This window comes from Gossypium hirsutum, chromosome A10, assembly GCF_007990345.1.
Source record: "Gossypium hirsutum isolate 1008001.06 chromosome A10, Gossypium_hirsutum_v2.1, whole genome shotgun sequence".
NCBI classification, from domain to species: Eukaryota; Viridiplantae; Streptophyta; class Magnoliopsida; order Malvales; family Malvaceae; genus Gossypium; species Gossypium hirsutum.
The window spans coordinates 110,636,462-110,656,342 of record NC_053433.1 but is presented as its reverse complement, the minus strand read 5'-3'; the positions used below and the strand labels follow the sequence as shown (position 1 = coordinate 110,656,342).

At 36.0% G+C, this 19,881-nt stretch overlaps 1 protein-coding gene across 5 annotated transcripts; it reads left to right on the top strand.

The window, feature by feature from the left end:
- The first annotated feature begins 1,063 nt into the window (after window positions 1–1,063).
- LOC107934554 (uncharacterized) lies at window positions 1,064–4,780 on the top strand. 5 transcript variants are annotated; one of them, XM_041078076.1, is made up of 7 exons: window positions 1,164–1,298; window positions 1,669–1,740; window positions 2,408–2,625; window positions 2,710–2,905; window positions 3,184–3,221; window positions 3,312–3,379; window positions 4,171–4,780. In XM_041078076.1, the coding sequence occupies exons 3-7, from the start codon at window positions 2,531–2,533 to the stop codon at window positions 4,356–4,358; spliced, it is 585 nt and encodes a 194-aa protein (XP_040934010.1). In that variant the 5' UTR covers window positions 1,164–1,298; window positions 1,669–1,740; window positions 2,408–2,530; the 3' UTR covers window positions 4,359–4,780. The 5 variants fall into 5 exon arrangements, with proteins under 5 accessions (XP_016722497.1, XP_040934010.1, XP_016722499.1 ...); XM_016867010.2 differs by having other exon boundaries at window positions 1,669–1,767; XM_016867008.2 differs by lacking the exon at window positions 1,669–1,740 and having other exon boundaries at window positions 1,064–1,298; window positions 4,204–4,780.
- Window positions 4,781–19,881: the final 15,101 nt, after the last annotated feature.

Genomic DNA, 19,881 nt, shown 5'->3' with positions numbered 1-19,881 from the left:
TCTGGTGACGGTACAGCCAAAATAAAACATAAACAATGATTTATCCACATTAAAAAAGAAAGATTCTGAGATTTCATATTATATTTCCATAGGATGATGTCTTGGAGGTGGATTTTGTCTTGCACTAACACAACAAAAAGTTCATAGGGACACTGGATTAAATTATGAAATCAGAATAGGACAAAATATTACATGCTTTCACTAAAACATAGGCACTTTTATCTAAATAATATAATACAAAATTAAGTTACAGAATGATATGAATTGAAAATTATTTATTGAAATAATAGGGTTTTTCATAATAAAAATGGACCAAAAAAATAAAATAGAAAAGCATATTTAATATCAAGTGAAAAATAAAATTTTATCTATTTACTTACTTATGTGTTGTTTTAAATTATCAAAACAAATAAAATTATAAAATAAATACTTTTATGAATGAAAAAAATTACTTTTTAAATAGTGTTATAAGAAATTAATAACAATCATAGATAGTGATGTGATGATTGTTCATTTCATTCCTTTCTATAAAGTTGGAGGTTCAATTCTTGAACACTATTAATCTCATCATAATGAATTTTTGGGTTTTTGTATACCTATATGATCATTTGGTACTTGCTTATCTATTTACTATTATGAATTGGGCAATATTTTTTTTTTGATCCAAGCTCGACTCAGAATATTATGTTATGAAATAATATTATATTAATTATATATGTTAAATAATAATTATATAAATTTATATTTATAGTAAATCACTAATCCAATAACAATTAAACTTACTGCTTAAGACTTAAAAAAACTTATCTAACTAAATAACTAACCTAAAATATAAAATATAAAATTTTATATTCAATCCAGTAAAATATTTATTTGTGTTTTTTATATAATAAAATATTTATTATATTTATGATAATTTTTTTAATATAAATACTTTTTGATATATTTTTAATATGTTAAAAAATTTTTATTTAAAATTTTTAATACATTTAGTATTTTATAATTTTTTATAAAAATTAATTTAATAAAATGGATATAAACGGATCAGATCAGATCCAAATTTAATTTTCTTAAATCAGGCCAAAAAAAAACCAAACTCATTTTTGCGGCTGAGCCAGGGTGTAAATAGCTAGCCCGGCCCCGCCATGATTACTTAGGATACCTATATATATTAGAGGGTTTGCGCTTTACAAAAACCCTACTTGTTCCATCTCTCTTTTCTCTCTTTTCTGCGAGGTACTGGGACATTGAATTCCAAAGTCAACATGGAAGCTAGGGTTTATCTCCGTCGAGTATGGGTAATTTTCTTTTCTTTCGTAAACTAATCAAAAGCAGATGTCAACTCTTTTCTTCCCATTGTTAAAACTAAAAGCAAGAGGTGGTGGCAAAACCTCCTCTCCTCTCTCTCTCTCTCTCTTTTTAAATACATTCAAAGTATTATTGTTGGTTTCTTCTCTGTTTCTATTTTTGTTTTTGGCAATAGCCATTGTATTTTACGTTTGTACTTGTATTTGATTTATTGTTAAAAAAGGCCTATGTTAACATATATACAAAATGAAAAAAAAATCGATTCAATTAGATCGGTTCTGCCAACTAAAGTTGGTCGATTCGATTTTTATAGATTAATATTGGTTAAATTCAAATAATCTAAATCCAGTTTTTACTCAGGTATACCGATCATATCGAAAGGTGGCAGAGACACCGGTTCAGGCCGGTTCAGTGATTCGGTCTTGAAAATCAGTCAGCATTCAATTTTTTCTTTTCTAGGTTAGGGTTTTAAAAAAAAGTTTTTGGGTTAGGGTTTACTTTAGGGATTACTGGGAGCATGGGTTTAGTTCGGGCTTTATTGTTTAAGGTAATTGGACTTAGAGAGCCCAAAGTATATACAGCAAAATACATCTGGTTTTCTGTGTTTTTGTATGATGGAGCCTCCGTTGCCTTTTCACTTGCTGTTTTAGGACCTTCTTCGCTTGCTTTGGGTATGACCTTGCCTGAACAGAAAAAGAAAGAATCTATTATTACTCTGTCTCAGATCTAACCCTGTTTTTTTCCCCTTCATTTGTTTTCCCATAAACATATTTTATTTCTAGGATTTAATTTAGGAATTACTGGGAACATGGACTTCTCTTTCTTTTTCGGTTTACAGTCCAGTTTTCTTTCCTTTTAATTAAAGATTGGAGTGGCAAGGGTTAAGGAAATCAAAGTTGTATTATTTTGTTCGAGATCATTTTTAGGTTTTTATTTTTCTAAAAATATTCTGAAAAAGATTTGTTGAGAGGTCAAATTTTGACGAGGCTGTCTAGCTTGAGCAAATCTCAAATCAGTTTCTTCATAAATTTCGCTTTGTGATCCCTTTCTACTTTGATTTTAACTTGCTTGGTTTTCAATTCTCCATCACTTGTTGCAGTTTCAATTTAGTTTTCTGCTGATATGGATCCTAGCAGTACAAGGAGCTAGCCAGACCCAGACCCAGACCCCATCATTACAGTACGGGGCAATCGTGAGGGGCAATAAGAATGATCCTTCGTCTATGTCCAGGTCCCCTTCACCTGCGAACGGCCTCGGACGGAGCTGCAACGTTGTTGACCTATGTAGGCAAATAATTCTGAGCCTGACTGACATCAAGTGGGTACAATGAAAACCCAGGTTTATTTTTCTTTGGTTTTTCGTTTCAATTTTATTCCCTGATGTTAGAGAATATCGATCCAGAGGGACTCGAGTTGAGACTGTTGTTAATGTTACGATGAGGGAGGGAACTTTGAACGGCAGCGTGGCGGGCTTGGAGGCATTGGCTGCCGGGGCTACTCATTGGTTTTATAACAAAACCCACTCCACTGGTCAATTAAACTTCACAATGGACCCAATTTCCAATGCCGTAAATGCATCGACAATGCTAGACTTAGAGGTAAAATTTCCCTCTCTCTCAAGCATGAGATTTACTTTTCAATACAATGATTTTAGTATTATTGCCCATTTGAGTCCCCTCTGTAGTCAATTTTCATTCAATAAAATTGTTAACAACTCATAAAGGTTAGGGAGTTCTTGAAATTGTTACTGCTTACATCTGTTAACAAACTCTGTTTGAAGGCAAACAATTCACTAAAGCAAGTTTTTTTTTTGGTTTCATCTAAGCATCTGTTTCTCAATGATTTTGAGATTTTAAGAGTCTGAGCTTTGTTGCAGGCTGTTTCTCGAGGCATTGTTCATGCGAAACCGGACATGTTAGGATTTTAATTTAATCTTAAGTTCTTTTAAGTAAAATTGGTATACAACTATTAGGATATGGAGTTTTTAATTTCCCTTATTTATAGGTATGCACCAACCTCTACTAATGACTCGGACATAGCTCCTCGGGTCGCCGGTTATTTTGTGACAAAAGGTATTTTCGAGTCACTTTGTTTCGGTCAAATTTGAGATTTAATATTTATGCTTAAATGTTTTGCTTGATAGAGTCGAAAGAAAATGTAGAATGATAGAAAAGTAAAAGAAATATTTCTTCTTTCCGTTCCTGCTTAGTTGAGATGGTTCGATGTTTAGAAAGGTAAAAACTGTTAAAATTTTGGTTCGCAGATGCGTAACATTTAAAATTGTTTTATGAAATAAAAATTGTAGTGTAGAACAGAAATGGAAAGAGAGCAAAGAGAGTTTTCTATTGTGTAGATAATACAAACAAAGAAAGTCATATAGCATAGTGAGTTAAATGAAAACTTTTAAATAGTTTGGGGATCAAATGGTAACTTTTTTTCAGTTAAGTGATCAAAGTGAAAGTTTATTCATAATTTAGGTACTAATAATGTAATTTACCCAATTTTGAACTAATATACAGTCTCTCATTTTCTCCCCTTTATGATTTCACTTTGTAAAGATTGAATTTTATGTATGAGGATGAAAAATGATTATCTCTTTTCTTATCACTTTTTCATTTTCTCCTCTTAGTTTTTTACTTTTCGACCCAAGCATACGCACCCCCTAGATTCGATGAAGTTGGTATGATTGCATTATTGTATCGGTGATGATTAGACTGAATTTAAATTGAAATAATAGAAGGATTTAGTTTTTATTTTTATTTTTATTTTTAAATAAAATAACTAAATTTTAAACATAATTCTAGCTAAATTTCAAATTGGATTATCAATATATTTTGATATATATTTTTTCTATTTTACAAAGATGATCTTACTGAAATGATACACTGTGGAACAGCTAATTCGACTTCAAATGTGGTGGATTTGAGATTCTACGCTATTGATGAAGTCAGTGTTGAGGAAGATGATATGAAACTAGTCTTGAAATGTGCTGAATCTATTTTACTCGCTGGGAAAGCTTATTCTTGCACTTCGTTGCAGAAGTGCTGTTGAAGAAGTACTGTAATAGGGTATTAAAAAGTATATCTTTCAAGTTGATTGAGTCTTAGTTTGATTGAAATGGTATTATTGCTAATGCAGGAAAATGTAAGTGCATTGAAGTGCATTATTTTGTTCGAAAAGCCAATTCGAAGTGCTGTTGATGTATTGTAATAGGGTTTTAAAAAGTAAATCATTCAAGTTGATTGATTTTTAACTTGATTGGTATTTACATTCTTATTAATGTAGGGGGACGTTAGTTCAAGTTTAGTGAAGTTCATTATCCTCATTCGAAAAGCTTATTCTTGCACTTCGATGAAGAAGTGTTGTTGAAGTATTGTAATAGGGTATTAAAAAGTAAATTATTCAAGTTGATTAAGTTTTAGTTTGATTGACATGAATATTTTTGTCAATATAGGAGGAGCTGAGTTTGTGTATTATTTTTCTATTTATGGGTTGAGGAAGGATATAAGATTTTTTAATTTTATTAGGATTATTTTAGATTGAAGTTATTTGTATCTTTTTATTTATATTATTTTTTGTTAAGTTTAATAAAGGTGGATTTTTGAATTTCAAAATAAAATTAAATCAAAGTTGAATAAATTATTTAATCAATTTAAATTTATTATAGAATTAATGATTATTAGAAATAAATTTAAAAATGAAATATAATAAATTACTATAAATTTTAATTAATTAACTAATAACATAACAAAGCATTTTGAACCTAGTTTTATTTTTATTGTTAATAGAATTCATAAAATTTTGATACTTTTTCAAAATCAGATCAAAAGAAATGTAATAAAAAAACCCCTAAACTAAAATGCAGATGTCAACTCTTTTCTTCCGATTGTTAAAAACTCAAAGCAAGAGGTAATGGAAAGACCTCTCCTTTCTCTCTCTCTTTCAAATACTTGCAAAGAATTATTTTTAGAGGTTTTTAGAAGGTTTCAAATAGTTAATGGAATCAAATTAGTATTAATTGAATTTTTTAATATTTTAATCGTTAGTTGAATCAATTTTTTTTCAAAAAAATAAATAACGGATTTAAAATATTTCGATTAATTTAGTCGGTTAACTGAATTAATTAAAATTTATATGTTTTTGTTTTTTTGTTAAAATAGGTATAAAACATATAAAAAATTGATAATGTTAATTTGACCGAATTAATCAAAATAATCGAATTAAACCTATAATAGGCCAATTTTGACTTGAGCCTAAACCACAAGAATAAAACAAATTTAACCCAAATAAAAGTCCAATAGTCCATTTACAATGTTTAGTAACCCAAATTACAATAGTCCAAAACAAGCCCAAACCTTAAACTCAAATTAACCCTAGGCCCAAACTAAACTCTAGCCCACAACAAACAAAACATTTCAGCAAAAAAATAAACTCTAGCCATATGCCGTCACCCAAATCGATCATTGTAGGCCAGCCAAGGACCATAACTATTAGCTATCAAGGCCCCTTCAGGCAAGAATCCAACTCGAGGCCAAACATAGAAATACACCAGTTTACACCCATCCCAATGTTATATAGAGAGATATATCAAAATTTATTTGATGCACATGTGGTATCCCCTTTCTACTCGGAACCCATGCAATCTCTTTTCCCGAAATGGTATGATGCGAATGCTCAATGCGAGTACCACGCAGGAATAACGGGGCACTCAGTTGAGAACTACACCATATTTAAAAAGTTAATCGAAAGGTTCATCAAGATGGGCATCGTGAAGTTTGATCATCCATCAGGACCTAATGTGGTAGAAAATCTATTACCCGGTCATTCAGACCTAGGGCTACACGTGATAATTGAGAGCGAAGGAAGAGGTAAAAGCCCCCACTGAAATGGGTTTTGAAACAAATAATAGATATGAGATTAATTATTTAGAATTCGGGGAAGATACCCAAAGAGATAGAGAGCTACTGTGAGTTCCACGCTGAAGGTGGTCATGAAAATCCAGGAGTGCGCTGAATTCAAAGCCTTGGTGCAGAGTCTAATGGATAATAAAGATTTGGAATTCTTTGAAGAAGTCAAAGGCTCGGAAGGAATGTTGGGGAATCTGAACGATAACGCCATATCCAAAGAGGGAGCCGGGGAAAAGAATTTTTCAAGCATTTGCCCTTACATACCTGAAAGTGTTTTGAACAATAGGACTGTGGGAGAGATCCTTGTGTTTTTTAGAGCTAATTCGGAGTAATGTCCAAAACAACCTTATTGCTCTAAGCCTAGGAGCAAAAAGATTCATTTTGTGAGATAGACTTATGTCCAACATCTTTATTTCAATAAAATGCATCTTTGTTTCTCACTTCAAGCAAATATTCTTTGATTATTTTCATTTCATTCATAATCGTACTATACTGATAAATATTCTAAGATTCTTTTGTTCTTCCGATCTTTCTTTGTCCCTATAACAGGTCTCCGGATATCAATAATATAAGCGACACTGTTATTGGCTCAGAACCTCTTTTTGAGCAAGATATATATCCATAGAAACCTCAAGACTTTGAAGATGACCGGGATTGCAGTTTATCTCTTGGTTTGTTAAGGATGGTAGAACAAGATGAGAAACAGATCCTACCTTACAAAGAGTCAATGGAATACATGGCCTTCCTCTATGTGGGTCATAGATATCGTTGGGTCGATCTCGCCAAAAGCTTCTAACGAGTATCGACTCATCTGTGTAGTTGTCCATTACTTCACTAAGTGGGTGGAAGCTGCTTCATACGCTAATCTCATAAAGTCGTCATTAAAAAAAACAAAAGGAAGGAAAAAAAAGAAAAGAAAAGATCCCATGTCAATATGGAATGCAAAAAATGATTGTATCTGACAATGCACTGAACTTAAACCACAATGCGATATTAAAAGTTTATAGCCACTTCAAGATCAAACACCACAACTCGTCCTTGTGTTGCCAAAAAGTGAATGGTGCAGTCGAGGGAGCCAATAAGAACATTAAGAAGATCGTGGGGAAAATGACTAAGACCTACAAAGATTGGTATGAGAAGTCGAACATCGATCAAAATCTTTACCGGAGCAATGCATTTTTCTTTGGGTTTATGGTGGTTTTGCCTATGGAACTCGAGATTCCTTTTCTTAGAGTTTTTAGATAAAGTAGAATGGATCCAACCCTGTTTGACAAAAAAGGTTAAAAGCTGCGTCATAGTCAAATGTACCAAAAAAAGAAAAAAATGATGACGCGAGCTTACCAAAAAAGGGTTCGCCCCAGAGAAATCCATGATGGGGACCTGATATCAAAGAAGATCCTTCCCATTCAAAATGACTTCAAAAGAAAGTGGATACCAAACTGGGAAGTCTTGTGTGGTAAAGAAGGTCTTATCTGGAAAAACATTAATTATTGACCAGGAGGGATAACAAGGACTTGCCTAATCCCATGAGTTCAAATCAAGAAATATTTCATTTAAAAAAATAAAAAAAATAAGAAGAAGAAGAAAAGGAAAAAAGAAAAAGGAGAGGTCAAGATGAAAACCTGTAAAAAGGCGCCTTGTGACTAAAAGGGTTTTGAGTTGAAAACCCAAGAATGGGCAATTCAAATTTTGATCGAAGATGAGACATGTGGTAGTCTTGCTATGCCTAAATTAACAATGAGGAGGGATGCTACATCTTGGGGCATCAACAAAGCATTCTGGATCTTCGAAACACATATCAAGTTCAAAAGGGTCTTCAAAAAATTGTGCAGAGAAACTCATGCTGCGATATCTGGGGCACCTATTTTCATCTTATTCATTTTGTATCTTCGTAAAATTTTCTATCTTGATTAATTTATTCATTTCAAGCTTTGCTCTCAATAAATTCCAGTCCTGTTCATTGTTACAATCTTTTTCAGGCATTTTTACATTGAAATAACGATTAATGGATTAATAATATTCAAACAAAAGGAGTTCTGTATACAAGAACCTGAAACAGGACTATTATTTAGAACTCACCAAATTCAAGAGTTGAAAACATTTGGGAAAGAATAGCCCAATTTGTGATTACTTCTTCGAGTTTTCTGTCAAAGATACCAGCTGAACAAGAAGGCAGCATAATAGTGATAAAACCTCGATGAACGAGCGATGTCAACCCAAGCATTAAAAGGGGATCATTCTCGAAAAAAATGAATGAGTTTCTGCATTCATCCAAATATCATTCATACACATCTAGTTAGGAGCATTTGATTCATTCTGATCATGACATCTTAATCATTCAGCATAAATAGAGATCTATGAAATGGACTCTACAGGTCATGTTACCCAGAGAATGGTGTAATAGATCAATGATACAAATCTTATACCCCTGATTTGCAGTGGGATGGATTGAAGATGGTACAAATCCTATACCCATGAGTATTAGTGGGATGGATGGAAGAAATCACAAATTTTATCTCTTTGAAGTTGCAGTGGAGCATATCAAAGTTACCATGGCGAATCTTAAGCAGATTGAAGCCATTAATCTTATCTCCCTGAAGTTGCAGTGGAGTAAATCGAAGTTACCAGGGCGAATCTTGTCTCTCTGAAGTTGCAGTAGAGCAGATTGAAGCCACAAATTTTATCTTCCTGAAGTTGCAGTGGAGTATATCGAAGTTATCATGGAAAATCTTATCTCCCTGAGGTTGCAGTAAAGCAGATTAAAGCTATAAACCTTATCTCCCTAAAGTTGCAGTGGAGCAGGTAAAGAAATAAACAAATCTTATCTCCCTAAAGTTACAGTGGAACAAATTAAAGTCATGAACCTTATTTCCATGAAGTTACAGTTGAGCAGGTTGAAGTTACAAGTCTTATCTCCCTGAAGTTGCAGTGGAGCAGACTGAAGATAGCAAATCTCATTTCCTTGAAGTTGCAATGGAATAGATTAAAGCTAGGAGTTACAAGTCCTATACCTCTGAAGTTGCAGTAGATCGGATCAAATCTATCATGGTGAATCTTATCTCTCTGAAGTTGCAGTGGAGCATATTGAAGCCATTAATCTTATCTCCCTGAAGTTGTAGCAGAGCAGATTAAAGTTACCATTAACCTTGTCTCCCTGAAGTTGCAGTGGAGCAGGTTGAAGTTACAAGTCTTATCTTCCTGAAGTTGCAGTGGGGCAAACTGAAGATAGCGAATCTTATTTCACTGAAGTTGTAGTGGAACAGATTAAAGCTACAAGTCTAGCCTCTCTGAAGTTACAGTGAAGTAGAATGAAGCACTAATTTCTATACCCCTAAAGGTGCAGTGGGATGGAATGAGGCTACCTGAAGAAGAGAAGTACCAAAAAAAGTCGAGATTTGGCGAGACCGAGCAAAATTGGCCTTTTTGAAGTCTTTGCTCCGTTCTTATTACACGAAAACGAGGAAAGAGAGGTAGTTGTAATAGGCCAATTTTGACTCGGGCCCAGACCACAAGAATAAAACAAATTTAACCCAAATAAAAGTCCAATAGTCCATTTACAATGTTTAGTAACCCAAATTACAACAGCCCAAAACAAGCCCAAACCTTAAACCCAAATTAACCCTAGGCCCAAACTAAACCCTAGCCCACAACAAACAAAACATTTCAGCAAAAAAATAAACCCAGCCACATGCTTTCAGCCGCCGCTCCTCCTACATGCTACCCTCAGCCGCTGCACGCACATCTATCACCACCCTTCCACGCGTCTGACGTCTTTGACAACCACCTGCAACACGCAAGCGAACGAAGCCAAACAGAAGAACAAAGCAGAAACAAACAAAAACTAGAAACAAAGAGTTGTTTAAACCAGCTCTAAAGGCCCGAATTTCATCTTTGTAATTTTTTTACGCACACTAAAAATAAAAAAACAGAACAGAAGTTTCGAAAGGTTGTTTTTTTTTTCTCCGTTTCCTTTCATTTTCTTGTTTCTTGTTTATTTATTTTTAATACCAATCTATTTAAAAAAAAAGAGGGGGCGAAAAATAAAAAGATTATGGGAAGACTTACTTGAATCATCCCGTGGTCTTGTCGTCAGAGGTCCCCTCTCCGTCGTCGAGGCCAGATCTAAAAGGAGTCGAGGTCCTCGTCCTTCGGCTGTTGGGTTGAGAGAGTTTGGCCCTTCAAAACACACACAAAAAAGGTCAAAATTCCTTTTGTTGCGTGACTTTGGCCACTGACAACGGTGAGGCTGTGGTGGGGAGTGGTAGACCGACGACGGTTCCCAAGGTCGGGATGAAACCCTAGTAGAGAGGGGAAAATGTTCTTTTTTAAGTTTTTTTTAAAAAGGCAACACAATGATTTTTTTTTTATTTAGAAAAATTAGTTTATATGCTGGAATAAAACGGTGCCGTTTTGCGCCCAAGGCCCCAGCTCCAAAATGGTGCCGTTTAAGGCGGCCCGTGCGAGACCCAACCAGTTCCAGGGGGATTCGCACGTTTTCGTTAAATGGGATATTTACGCCTGCAGTCCTTCCTTATTTTTGATTCTTTTTATTTAATCCTTTTTTTATTTTTTTATTTTGTTTCTAAATTTTACCGTAAAAATTTGCTCGATTTTCATTTCGGTCCCTGAACCATGGTTGCGCTAGATAATGGACACGTGTCCAGAGGATGGGATTTTTGCCTGTTTAGTCCTCAAACTTTGCGCGTTTTTTTATTTTTGCCCCCCGTGTTCTTATTTTTTTGTAGTTTTTGCTTCTAATTCCATTTTTGTTCCAATTTAATCCTCGAGCTGTTTAATTTCAAACCCTTTTTCACAAATTATTTGTTTATTTTTTTAAGTGCTATTTATATTAAGCTCATTTATTTTGTTTACTTTAGATCTTTCCGCATGTTATTATTTTAGAATTACTTATCTTCTTTAGTTTAAAATCTTTTCATAAATTGGTTTATTATAAACTTTCACATATTATTTATTTCAAATATTTTTATATATATATATATTATTTTTTTAAAACTATTTCATATATTATCTATTTTAGATTTTTTTACGTATGAAATTTAATTTAAACTGTTTTATGTGTTATTCATTTTAAAATTTTTATATTGTGTATTTGAAATTATTTTATTATCATTTATTTAATTATTTTTTATGTATTATTTATTTAAAACTATCCTATTATATATTTCAAGTTGTTTTATAAGTTGTTTATTGTAAAATTTATTTACTTTAAATTATTTTACACATTATGTGTTCGTTTTCTTCGCTTGTTAATATCGATCTTAAAATAGTGTATTATGTGAATATTTTCATTACGTGCCCTATAAATTATTTGTTATTATATCCATGTTGTTGACATTCATTAACATAACATATTATTCATATAGTATTGTTACATGTTTTATATTACCTTTTCATTTTATTTCGTTCAAATCGCATCGTGAATTATGTTCCAACATACTCATACACAATTAGCGGCTTTATTATACTCCAAATCAAATAAATACGTATCGTTTAAATATTGTATTTGCTATTATTCAAAAACCTTTTTTTAAAAAATAAGGCAATATTTCGCGTTTTGAAATTTTGAAAAATTGTACCCTAACTTACGGGGTTTCTATAACACCCCAAACCCGGCCCAGACATTATGGCCGGATCCGACATGCCACATCAAAACATTCAAAACATTTCCGATCTAGAAAGAAAACTTATTGAATGTTTTAAAAGATGATTTCATTATAGGTTAAAGTGAATGGAAGCTGTGCACCAGGTAAGAAACTGGAAAAGAGGAGGTGAGTCCATCGGACTGCTTAAGTACCAAACTCCCTTCGGATCCAATCCTAGACATGCAAACCGCCATTGCCATACCTTAACGTCATGTATATTTCTAGGAAACCGATTTGATTAAGTTCTTTTTAGGAAAAGTGATTAATTTTGGAAAATATCTTCATTGCGGAAGCTTTGCTTGTTTTCGTGTTATTTTGAAATCAATTACTGTTTTTGAAAACGTGCCCTAAAACTATCCAATTTCAATAGTTAAATATAAATATTACCTATCTTAATAAAACATATAAAAACCATCAAAAATAAATAAGCGGCCTTATTACATTTAAAAGCCCAAAACCTCAAACGTAATTAAAAGGATGTCCAGTTCACTAGAAGAAAATCAAACTTTCAGAATGGGTGGCCAATCCGAATTCCCTCACAGCTCCAAGCCCACTATGGTTGGGGATTACCTGCGTGGATGAAAATAAAAGGGGTGAGTTTGGGGAAACTCAGTGTGTAAAATAACCCAACCATAGTCTAAATCAGCTCAACCCACAGAAATAGAATAAGTTGGCCTTAGCCCAAAACAGAAATTCAGAATAAAGTCCATAGGCCCATAACAGAACAGAACAGATATTACATGTTTATGCAGAAACCCAACCCAGATTCATCCATAACACCCTCATACCAGCCTTACACCATGTGGAGAGGCTACTCGACCCACCCAATCGCTACACACCACAGAAATCGCAGCGAGGCTGCCAGATATTGTGATGAAGTCACCAGATATAGATATTTTGGTAGAGCCACCAGAACAGATATATGTGGCAGAGCCACCAGAACAGATATATGTGGCAGAGCCACCAGATCAGATAATTGTGGCATAGCCACCAGGACAGATATATGTAGCAGAGCCACCAGATCAGATAATTGTGGCATAGCCACCAGGATGCTTCCTCTATAGTATAACCCAAGTCCCCATACAACAGATATATAATCATGGCATACATCATACAGAATCAGATCGTCATGCTTTTTAGTCAAAAGTAACCTTAGGGGTATAATGGTAATTTTGCATACATAGGGGTATTCAAGTAATTTAACTATTCTTAAGGTTTTCATACATAACATAGCCATTTACGTACGATCAGAAACACTTACCGCGTTTTCTTACCAATTTGGGCCCGTTGGCCCATTATCCTGTTTTTGGCCCATTAAGCCCAAAAATATCGAAATGAACAGAATCGCGCACTCTGCAGTCTTATCACTTTAATTTACCATATACATCAAACTATTAATCTCATGAGCATTCACACACTCGCAAGATCTCAAAATACCGGCTTTTCGACATTTCGGCTTTTCGGCTTGTGCCGATCTAGTCTATAAGAGGGTGTTAGTTACACACCTGTTTGCGACGATATGCTGACGAGATCCACACATGAACCGCCTACAATTGGATTACTAACACGTTAATCTAACTATTCAAATACAAACTACGAATTAATCCTTTACAATATTCGGCCAACCACACCTACAGATCATAGTAAGCTTATAAGAAATCAATAAGCAACTCATTAACAAATTTTGTCAATGTTTACCACATAATCATAATTTCACTGCAAGCTGTCTTCCTGAGCAACAGTCACTAAATTATTTATAACTGGAGCTACGAAATTCCAAATCAAGTGCTGTTAATTTTACTTAAAATAGACTCATATATCTTCTATGTAACACCCCGAACCCGAGACCGACACCGGAGTCGGACACGAGATGTTAACAAACTTTGAAAAATTTTCCCAGACACTGCCTAGTCTGAGTACTAGTCGCTTCAAAAATCATATCTTGAGTTTCACAACTCGAAAATCAGTTTTGTGATTTTTCTCTGAAACTAGACTCATGTCTCCACCTATGTATTTTTTTCTAGAATTTTTGGTCGGGTCAATTAGTACAGTTTATTAGTCAAAGTCTCCCATGTAACAGGGGTCGACTACACTGACCTTTTCCCATTACGACTTGGATATCTCTCTGCACAGAGCTTCAATACTGATGATGTTTGTTTCTATGGAAACTAGACTCAGAGAGGAATCCATACATATATGGTATGACTCCTAATTATCTCTGGTCAATTTATAGTGAATTTCCAAAGTCGGAACAGGGAATCCAGAAACTGTTCTGGCCCTGTTCCACAAGAACCTGAATATCTCTTACTGTACTGTTCATATTATTGTTTCGTTACTTTCATATGAAAGTAGATTCATCAAGGTTCGATTACATAATTTATTCACTATTTAATTCCACTCCTACGAATTCTTGTGATTTTTCCAATCCACACCACTGCTGCTGTCAGCCTCTGTTTTCAAAGTAAACCTTACCTATTTTCGGGGTTTCATGGACCAACTAGGGCCTTGTCATACATATGCCCACATATGATCATACTTAGCCATTCCAATGGCTGATCATTTGCTCAACACTTCCATTCCAACTATAGTTACATCATGAAACCATCTATACATTCATAAACACGAATGGTCTAATGCCATACTCCACTTCTACAAGCCATTTTCGCATGGCTGTACACTTATACATTTCATAAAGTACTCGAAAAACAACAATGGGTAGTCCTATACATGCCATATCAAAATTCAACCAAAATAGTACCCAAAAGAGCCTTTGATAGTGTGGGCGACTTCGACTTCAAGATCCCGAGTCCGATAGCTGGAGAACCAAAAATCTATAAAACAGAGGAGCAGTGTAACGAGTAAGCAATTTATGCTTAGTAAGTTTTGAGCAAGGAATTCCAGCATAAACAAAGAATAACACACATTTAGCTAAACGGAATATTTCATAATACGCAATTTACCGATATCAAACTTGCTTCACAACATTAACAACCCTTATGTACATACACAATAGACTAACTTAGCCGAAGGCCGGTAGCTCGTTTATCAACTGAGCGAACATTTATTTGTAAGGGCTCGATTAAATTCAACACATACGTAACATTTCCCCATATTGGGATGTTTTTCGAGTATTCGCTGGAATTTTACAGCAAGCTCATTCATTACCAAATCACGTACCTTCGGGATTTAACCGGATATAGCTCCTCGTTCAAATGCCTTCGGGACATAGCCCGGTTTTAGTATCTCACACAATGCCTTCGGGACTTAACCCGGATTTAATAACTCGCACGAATGCCTTCGGGACTTAACCCGAATTTAGTAACTCGCACGAATGCCTTCGGGACTTAACCCGGATTTAGTATCTCGCACAAAGGCCTTCGGGGCTTAACCCGGAATTTGTATCTCGCACAAATGCCTTCGGATCTTAGTCCGGATATATTCACTTAGCACAAAGCCTTCGGGACTTAGCCCGGACAGCATTCAATTAATCATGCACATCTAACAATAATTCATGGCACATTCATATTTCATTTTCATTTGCGAAACTCAAACACAAGGCACATATCGTCCTTGCACATTCGGCTCAGTAGCCACACATAGAGCATGATTTAATCACATCGTAATTTAAGCTCTCTTACTCAAGAACTTACCTCGGGTGTTGTCGAACGATTCCGCTAGCTATTCAACCACTTTTTCCTCCCCTTTATCGGATTTATTTCCCCTTTGCTCTTGAGCTTAATTAAACAAATAAAATGATTTCATCATTTAGGCATCAAAAAGATGAACACAAGGCACTTAGCCCATATTTATACATTAGACATTAAAGTCTCATACATGCAAAAATCATGCATCAACACAACATATTAGCTAATTTCTTTCCCCTTGGCCGAATATGCATGTCTATTTTTGGGGTCGATTTCAACACTTAATACACACATATACACACTAGTAAAGCATCCTCCCCCTTTTCATCAATTTAACACATGCATTGCTCATTAACATGCAAAGTTACATTCGGCCTTAGCACACATCTTGCTAGCCGATTCTTCTCCATATAGCAACCAATGCACATATGTGCTCACACAAAAATGCTAAAAAGGAGGTTCAAGAATCATCAAGCCATCATCACATGTATCATTAACAAGCTTCATATTTTGCATGCAATGGCATTAACACAACCTCCACCTAGGCCGAATCTTAACTCATCCTCATGCCTCATCACCACAACATCAAACACCAACCAAGAATGATGCATCCATGGTCAAGTGCCATTTCCATCACATAGCAAGATTTAGACCATGGGCTAGGTAGAACTCAAGCTAACAACTAAAACATGCATGCATCTCATGGAACATCATCAAACATACCTTAGCCTAGCTACATGCATGGCCGAATCTCTTCACCTTTCTTCTTCTTTCCTCCTTAAAATTTTTGGCCAAGGATGAACCAAAGGATGAGAAATTTTTTCTTTGTTTTTCTTTCTAATTTAGGCTAAATGAAGGTGAGAAAAGGATGAACAAAGATCTTCTCCTCTCTTTTCTTTAGCTCACGGCAATGGGGGGGAAAGAATCAACTACACACTTTTTTTTTTATGTATTCATCAAACTCCTTTTCATTATTTAATTTCCATGCCTATTATTTTATTTTTTTCCACCCATGATGCACCAACAAAACATGTCTATGACATGTCTTGGCCATCAAACTTGGTCTACCATGCTTGTCATGGCCGGCCACTACTAGTAGGGGGAATTTGACATGCAAGTCCCCCTTTGTCCACATGCACTAATAGGTCCTCACACATTGACCTATCACATTTTAGAATTTCTCACATAAGTCCTATTGACTAAATTCACATGAAATCAACCAAATTGAAGCTTGAAATTTTCACACATTCATAATTACATATTCTAGACAATAAGTATCACATTCAAACATTTCGGTGACTCGGTTTAGCGGTCCCGAAACTACTTCCCGACTAGGGTCAACTTTGGGCTGTCACAACTCTCCCCCACTTAAGAAATTTTCGTCCCCGAAAATCTTACCGGTAAATAGGTTTGGGTATCGTTCTTTCATCGAGCTCTCGGTCTCCCAAGTAGCTTCCTCGATCCCGTGTTTGAGCCTTAACACCTTTACTAGCGGAACTCTTTTGTTTCGCAACTCCTTCACTTCACGAGCTAGGATACGCATTGGTTCTTCTTCATAGCTCATGTCGACTTGAATTTCAACCTCTGATGGGCTAATTATATGCGATGGATCAGATCGATAGCGTCGAAGCATCGAAACATGAAAGACGTCATGAATCTTTTCAAGCTCCGGGGGCAAAATCAATCTATACGCAACCGGACCAACTCGTTCGGAGATTTCGTACGGCCCAATGAATCTTGGGCTCAACTTGCCCTTACGGCCGAACCTGAGTATCTTCTTCCAAGGTGAAACCTTAAGGAACACTTTGTCTCCCACCTGATACTCGATATCTTTTCGTTTCAAATCTGCGTACCACTTCTGACGATCCGTGGCTACCTTCAGACTTTCACGGATTACCTTTACTTTCTGTTCAGCATCTTTAATCAAATCAACTCCGAAAATTTTACTTTCACCGAGCTCGGTCCAAAACAATGGTGTACGGCATTTACGACCGTACAAAGCCTCGTAAGGTGCCATCTTAATACTTGATTGAAAACTATTGTTGTAAGCGAATTCAATCAAAGGTAAATACCGTTCCCATGAACTACTGAACTCGAGGATGCAACATCTCAACATATCCTCAAGTATCTGAATTATCCGCTCGGATTGACCATCGGTTTGGGGGTGAAAAGCAGTGCTAAAATGCAGCTTGGTACCCAGAGCTTCTTGCAATTTCTTCCAAAATCGTGAGGTGAATCTCGGATCTCTATCCGACACGATAGAAACAGGTACCCCGTGTAATCTCACAATTTGATAAACGTACAATTCAGCTAGTTTATCCAATGAAAAATCCGTACGTGCGGGGATGAAATGAGCCGACTTAGTCAGTCTATCAACAACAACCCATATCGCATCCTTCTTACTTGCTGACAAGGGCAGTCCGGACACAAAGTCCATTGTGACTCGATCCCATTTCCACTCGGGTATCATGATCGGCTGGAGTAATCCTGAAGGCACTTGATGTTCCGCTTTCACTTGTTGACATATTAAACATCTCGAAACAAAGTCAGAGATGTCCCGTTTCATACCATGCCACCAAAATTGACGTTTCAAATCGTTGTACATTTTCGTACTCCCCGGGTGAATTGACATTCGGCTACAATGGGCTTCGTTCAGAATCATCGAAATGAGTTCCGAATTCCTTGGAACACACAAACGATTTCTGAACCTCAAACAATCATCATCATCAATTTGAAACTCCGATTCCTCGTTCGGAAAACACTTAGCCCGTTTTGCAACCAATTCATCATCGACTTTCTGAGCTTCACGAATTTGGTGAGTCAATAATGGTTTAGCTTTTAATTCAGCTACTAACACATTGTCTGGTAGAACAGACAAATGCACGTTCATCGCTCGTAAAGCAAACAATGACTTCCGGCTTAAGGCGTCCGCAACCACGTTAGCCTTTCCCGGGTGGTAATCAATGACAAGCTCGTAATCTTTCAACAACTCAAGCCAACGTCTTTGTCGCAGATTCAAGTCTCGTTGAGTCATCAAATATTTGAGACTTTTGTGATCCGAAAATACATGGCACTTCTCACCAAACAGATAATGTCGCCATATTTTTAAAGCAAACACGATGGCAGCTAGTTCGAGATCATGGGTCGGATAATTCCTCTCGTGTGGCTTCAATTGTCTCGACGCATAGGCCACGACTCGACCTTCTTGCATCAATACGCAACCCAACCCAAGTAGGGATGCGTCACTATAAATGACAAACTCTTTACCTGATTCGGGTTGCACCAAAATTGGAGCTTCAGTCAAATGAGTTTTCAGTTGGTCGAAACTTTTCTGACATTTCTCTGTCCACTCGAACTTAACATCCTTTTGAAGTAGCTTCGTCATTGGTGTGGCTATCATCGAGAAACCTTTCACAAATCGTCGGTAATAACCGGCGAGCCCCAAAAAGCTCCGAACTTCAGTAATATTTCTCGGAGGTTTCCAGTCAAGTATGGCTGAAATTTTGTTCGGGTCAACTCGAATACCCGACGCGGATACCACATGACCCAAGAAGCTAACCTCTCTTAACCAGAACTCACACTTACTGAACTTAGCATATAACTGCTTATCCTGCAAAATTTGCAGCACTAGCCTCAGATGCTCAGCATGTTCGGTCTCATCTCTTGAATAGACCAAATGTCATCAATGAACACAACTACGAACCGATCCAAATACGGTCTGAAGATCCGATTCATCAATCCATAAATACTGCAGGGCATTAGTGAGCCCAAACGGCATCACTAAGAATTCGTAGTGACCATATCTCGTTCTGAAGGCAGTTTTAGGAATATCTGAATCTCGAATTCGCAACTGATAATAGCCCGATCTCAAATCTATTTTTGAGAACACTGAGGCTCCCTTCAGTTGGTCGAACAAATCATCGATGCGCGGCAACGTATATTTGTTCTTTATCGTCACTTTATTCAGCTGACGATAGTCAATGCACAACCTCATGGTTCCGTCCTTCTTTTCACGAACAATACTGGTGCACCCCAAGGTGAGAACTTGGTCGAGCGAAACCTCTATCCGTCAGTTCTTGCAACTGAGCTTTCAACTCCTTTAACTCGGTTGGTGCCATACGATACGGAGCTATCGAAATCGGCATAGTCCCAGGTACAAGCTCAATACCAAACTCTACCTCCCGAACAGGTGGTAAACCCGGTAATTCTTCCGGAAAAACATCCGAGTATTCACAAACCACCGGCACAGATTCGGGTTTCTTTCTAATTCTTTGTCATCAAGTACATACGCAAGGTATGCTTCGCACCCTTTTCTTACATATTTCTGTGCCAACATTGCTGATATTACAGCTGGCATCCC

Bases quoted from the DNA above. Each gene is read 5' to 3' on its own strand.
- LOC107934554 (XM_016867007.2), top strand. From the start codon at position 1,266: ATGGAAGCTAGGGTTTATCTCCGTCGAGTATGG. The intron at 1,299-2,407 runs GTAATTTTCTTT...CACTTGTTGCAG, and splicing joins TTTATCTCCGTCGAGTATGG to TTTCAATTTAGTTTTCTGCT. The intron at 2,906-3,183 runs GTAAAATTTCCC...GCTTTGTTGCAG, and splicing joins CGACAATGCTAGACTTAGAG to GCTGTTTCTCGAGGCATTGT.